The following is a 5,192-nucleotide window of genomic DNA, read 5'->3' on the forward strand; positions in this document are numbered from 1 at the left end:
TTTTCAACCTGGTGTATAATTATATTAATTTTGAAGATCGAGTTAAAAGTTATAAGTTAAGTTGTATCAGAATGAAGGATTTAAGTTACATATGGACAACGTGGATGTAAATGTAATATAAATGATATCTAATAAGTGTAATGTAATAACATTTTACATATTTTAAGTAGAATTAATTTGACACTGTACTTGGTGTATTTTGGTATACATCATTAGACTGTTTATGCAATTAAATCCAATATCTATAAATAGTTAGATGGGTTTATACTGTGTTTGTTACCTATGTAATATAGGTAGATATTTGTATTGTAATACAACTTTGTGTTAATAATATATCTCATGGTCATGGTTCTGTCCCAGTCTGGCTCTATGTCCCTCCACCCATATATTTGACACTCTCATTTTTACAGTCTCCATTAAAGTGCCACCACGAGGATAGACATGGAGATGGCCCTGCTCTGCATTTTTACTGCTAACTAGTGTGGGGTTTTTTTGTTTGAAATATTAGCTGTAATATGAGTTACCTCTCCGAACTTAAAGCAGAACCTCAACCTTGGCATTCTAGGGACCCTGAGAGGACTCTTCTTGCTATTGTTGCTGATCACAAGGTAGTCTTTCATTTAGATACTCTCACTCTCTTTTTGATTCTGGGCTAGCTTTTCAACTTGTTTTGATAGCTCAGCTATCTTATTTTCAATCTTAAAGGTTTCATCTTGTTTTGGTTTCGGCACTGGGGGAGGCTTACTATCATGAGTGGGGTTCTGTGATTTTTGGCTTAACTCTCCAACTTGTTTAGTTAGCTCATTCACTTTCTTTTCAAGCTTTGATGCCTCATTTTGCTTTGTGTTGGGTGATGGGAGAGGCTCACAACTACAGGAGGGCGTATCAAAAATGTAATGAGCATGTGCAGTAGCTTTTGTAGCTTTTGTAAACGCTTTTGCATTCTGTCTAGCTTTACTGAGCGGCAATTTTCCTCAGTTCTCAACATGTAGAGGAATTCAGGAAATAATGGTAGATTGCTCATTTTGTAAATGCAGACCTATGATGATGCTCTGATCCCAAAAGCCCCTACGGAACTGTCTGAGTAACTGGTTGTTGGAATTTTCAGCTGAGGCCCCCCCCCTTTTGGAAATTTCCCTTGTGAGGAGGCTGTGACACCTGTTCAAGTATGCTCAGGGTTTCTCCCCATTGCTTTGGATGAGGCTGAGAAACACTGCAAATAACTCCTCTCCATCTTCCATGACACTAAAAGCAGAATCAAGCTGAGTGACATAAGCACTTGGTGAGGAGATTCCAAGAGGTTTAACAACATCAGCAGCTGGACTCAGTAACCTTTCAGTATTCTTCTCACCTTGTGAACATCATTCAAGGAAGGATCACCAAGAAGGAGGTTAACCAGGTGTCATGGTCAACCTCACCATTGGACATCACTCATGGAGTTGGGGGTGTTCCCCTGAGGTAAAGCTGAGCTACTGACACAAACATAGTGCTTACAAGGGACTCTCAATAACCTGTTGTTCCACTTTTCCTTTCCACAAAGTCCAAATGAAAAGTCCAAAGCAAGAATCACCTTTGAAGTTTTCCTCTACATGCTATGATGTCTCCGTGTTATGGGTGTTTATGTGGAAAATCTTGTATTTGTTGAATAATTGTCGAACAATACTTTGAAGAGACTCCACAGGCTGCAGTTGATGCTTACTTGAATATATAAAGTTTATTGAAAACAAATATCTGATATCAGAGAAGCCTTTGGCACAGTGTATACATGGATACAATCACACCAAAAACTTAGCACAAACAGGAAAACAATCACTTCTTATAGAGTTGCTCAGGTCACACCACCAGGGAGGGGAGACACAAGGACACTTGGTGTCAGAATGAACTCTAATTGGAAAATAATGTGGACAGCTGTTGTTACCCATCCAAGGTTACCACCTTACCTCCCAGCCTGGTGCCGTGAATATAAAACTTCCCTTGTAAAAGACCTTGCAGGCCAGAGTGAGGCCCTGTTGATTAAATCATCACATCAAGGCTTTGATTAGCACATTCTTATGAAAAGACATAGCTTATGAGTAGAACATTTCCATTAATTGAATTTTGAACATCTCTCCTTCACAAATAAGCCTTTTTTTCTCTCACAGGTGTATAAAAAAGTAGAGGTCTGGCTGCATATTGGCAATGCACTCAGTTTAGCTTAGTAGTCAGCACAGTTGTCTATGGTCTTTATACAGAATGAAAAGAGTATACATACCAGCTTTGTTATACATAACAAATATCAAATTAAAAGTGACTTTTTTAATATTCAGAACACCAGTCTGCTGAACAAGAAGAAGAAGCTGGAGTCTGACCTTGTTCAGGGTGAAGTGGACGATGCTATTCAGGAAGCAAGAAATGCTGAGGAGAAAGCCAAAAAGGCTATCACTGATGTGAGTTTACACCTCTAACTCTTCAATTTTATGAATAATTACATTTTGTATACAGCCATAGACTGATAATATAATAAGCTCGTTATAACTTAAAGTTGAATTAGAAAACTTCTCATCATTTTCTCATCATGATGGCCGAGGAGCTGAAGACGGAGCAGGACACCAGTGCTAACCTGGAGAGGATGAAGAAGAACCTGCAGCACCGTCTGGATGAGGCTAAGAACCTCGCCATGAAGGGTGGCAAGAAGCAGCTCCAGAAACTGGAGTCAAGGGTATGCACTGTATGAATGCTCACAAAAGATTATTGTCTGGATGTGCATCGCACTTTTAATGTGTGAAATTAATTCTATGTTTATTTCGATTGACTGTGATCTGTCTAACTGACTGTGTATATAATACTGATGTATCATTTATCATCACTTTTCACGTGCGTGACCTAGAAGCTCAAGTTGAGGCCAAGCAGATGCGAATATGAATGAAAAGTGAAGGAGCTGACCTACCGGGTATGTCCTATTTTAATAAAAACAACCTTAATATCTCTTAATTCTCTGTTCTTCATCACTTATAAGCCTTTATCTGTGTAGACTGAGGAGGGCAAGAAGAATATGCACAGACTTCAGGATCTGGTGGCTCAAAGTCAAGGCTTACAAGAGACAGGCTGAGGAGGCTGTGTGTCAAATAAATTGTTGTGACCAATAATCTACAGTTTAATCAATAATGATATAATTTGTTTTGTAACTGAATATTACTCCCTTCATCCTTCACAGGAGGAGCAGCAACATTCACTTTGGCTGATTTTGCTGAGTAAGACTCATCATCAACTTTAGGCCTTTTAACAAAGTTCATAAAATATGAACATTTGGTTGAGGGCTTTTTAACATTTCAATAAAGATGATAATTGTCATTACTATCCTGAATTCTGTCTTTTTTTTGTTTGAAACAGTTACTCCTAGACAGTGATGCAACTAAGTAGAGCAGTTAGCCATGTTGTAAGGTCTTGTAGTACAGTATCAGAATCATTCACTGGTCACCCTTTGACTATGTGGAATCAAGTTATTCTATGAGAGATACTATATGACTGAACAGAACTCCTTGTCAGCAGTGACTGAGGAAGTATTCAGATGCTTAAAGTAACTAAGCAGTATACTGTAAAAATACATTTTGTCTTGCATTCAAGATTTTACTTAAAGGCATACTCCACCAAATATCACCAAATATATCTTTTGAGTAAACTCACTCCGAGTGGGATTGAGAGGTAGCTGTAATGTGTTTTGTTCCCTCACAAGAGACAGTAGCTATGGTCAGTTTGAATTCATAGATTGGATACCAGTGATTTCAAGTTTTTGTGGCACAGTAAAGTATAAAAATATCCACAGAGACTGCTCAAACCACTCAAATCCACTGCCCATCTAAATGGTCAGTGTGTTGCAACATTTAAAATTTCACAAAAAAAAAACATTCACTACTTCCAGTCGAGCTAAAAAGCTGTAGTCTGAACTGATGTAAAGTAAACATATAAAGCTGCAAAAAATCGAAATACCAGAAGTACCAGAATCTCAAAATTGTTTGTAAGCTCAGTATTTCCCAGGTGTATTGGCCAACTAGCAAGATGGAGACAGACATGAGAGGGGGTGTACTGAGCATACAAGTGTAAACTTGAGACTAGTGCAAGAACAAAAACCTTGAGAGGTTTTTATAGAGTTAAGTTTAGAATGAATCTAGCTTTTGTTAAATCGGTATTGCTTTTGAAAACTTATCTCCCTGTAACAGACATTTAGGTTTGAGAAAGTGTCAAGAAAAGATAGTGTGAAGCTAAGACCGCCAAGTAAAAATGAAAGGGTGAAGCAGACACTGGTATTGCTGCAGTCCTTGAGACACCCTGTTATGATCATTCGGCTCCATGATCAGGTCAGCTGTGGTTCAGGTTGATAATAAATACAATTTAAAATTTATAAATTGTGAATATATACAGTATATTTGGCCTAATTGTGTAAAGTAGGGATGTGCAGAGAGCTCAGCATTTGTATTTGTATCTATGTTTGTTGAGGCGGCAAAGATATATGTATTTGTAATATGTATTTGTATTCAAATAAAAGTGGAAATAGGTGTAAAAATCCAGTTTTTGTTTTTATTACGCTTTTAATTTTAGTATATTAAAGTGTTAAAATAGGTATTTATGAATAAACTATCTTATAAAGGAAGTCCCACACGGGGTCTCAAACTCGGGTCTCCCACTTCATAGATGACTGCACTGACTACTGAGCTAAGCCAATTGCATTGCTATCATACAGACAGACCTCTACTTATTTATAATTCCATAATACAGCGACAGCACAGTGTGTAACATGTAGAGAAGAACTTCAAAGGCGATTCTTGCTATGCACTTTTCATTTATTGCTTATTTTTTACATCCTAACTTTGTGGAAAGGAGAAGGGGGACAACAGGTTATTGAGAGTCCCTTCGTTTGTGTCAGTGACTCAGCTTTATCTCTGAGGAACCCCCCCCCCCCCCCCCCCCCCAACTCCAGGAGTGACGTCCAAATAAGGAAATGTGCATCATGCAGCAGGTGGATGTGACTCCCCTCTTTGAGACCTGCTGATAGGTCTAACAGTGAAGCACAGGAGAGAGACTGAGACAGCGAGGTAACCGACCTGTGTGATGGTATTTCACATGTTTTTTTTTCTTCCCGAAAACAAATAGCCTACATTTTAAAATATTTGTATGAAATAAATGTTCGTAAAAAACCCATTATTTGTGCTTTGCCA

The 5,192-nt window shown here is 38.2% G+C and overlaps 1 protein-coding gene across 6 annotated transcripts; it reads left to right on the plus strand.

Moving 5' to 3' along the window:
• The first annotated feature begins 404 nt into the window (after positions 1-404).
• On the plus strand, positions 405-3,336 carry LOC137168620 (myosin-7-like). 6 transcript variants are annotated; one of them, XR_010924305.1, is made up of 5 exons: positions 405-608; positions 1,109-1,458; positions 2,307-2,426; positions 2,522-2,698; positions 3,194-3,336. XR_010924305.1 is itself a non-coding variant. In XM_067571322.1 (5 exons), exons 2-5 carry the CDS (start codon positions 1,405-1,407, stop codon positions 3,251-3,253), a joined length of 402 nt encoding a protein of 133 aa, XP_067427423.1. In that variant the 5' UTR covers positions 405-608; positions 1,109-1,404; the 3' UTR covers positions 3,254-3,336. The 6 variants fall into 6 exon arrangements, 5 of the variants coding, with proteins under 5 accessions (XP_067427423.1, XP_067427424.1, XP_067427425.1 ...); XM_067571322.1 differs by having other exon boundaries at positions 2,531-2,698; XM_067571323.1 differs by having other exon boundaries at positions 406-608; positions 2,561-2,698.
• Positions 3,337-5,192: the final 1,856 nt, after the last annotated feature.

Source organism: Thunnus thynnus, chromosome 17, assembly GCF_963924715.1.
Source record: "Thunnus thynnus chromosome 17, fThuThy2.1, whole genome shotgun sequence".
NCBI lineage: Eukaryota > Metazoa > Chordata > Actinopteri > Scombriformes > Scombridae > Thunnus > Thunnus thynnus.

What these genes read in the sequence shown, in the direction of transcription:
- LOC137168620 (XM_067571322.1), top strand. Translation starts at nt 1,405, where the DNA reads ATGGTCAACCTCACCATTGGACATCACTCATGGAGTTGGGGGTGTTCC. An exon ending in GTTGGGGGTGTTCCCCTGAG is followed by an intron (nt 1,459 to 2,306) that starts GTAAAGCTGAGC and finishes TTTAATATTCAG; the next exon opens with AACACCAGTCTGCTGAACAA. An exon ending in CCAAAAAGGCTATCACTGAT is followed by an intron (nt 2,427 to 2,530) that starts GTGAGTTTACAC and finishes AAGTTGAATTAG; the next exon opens with AAAACTTCTCATCATTTTCT.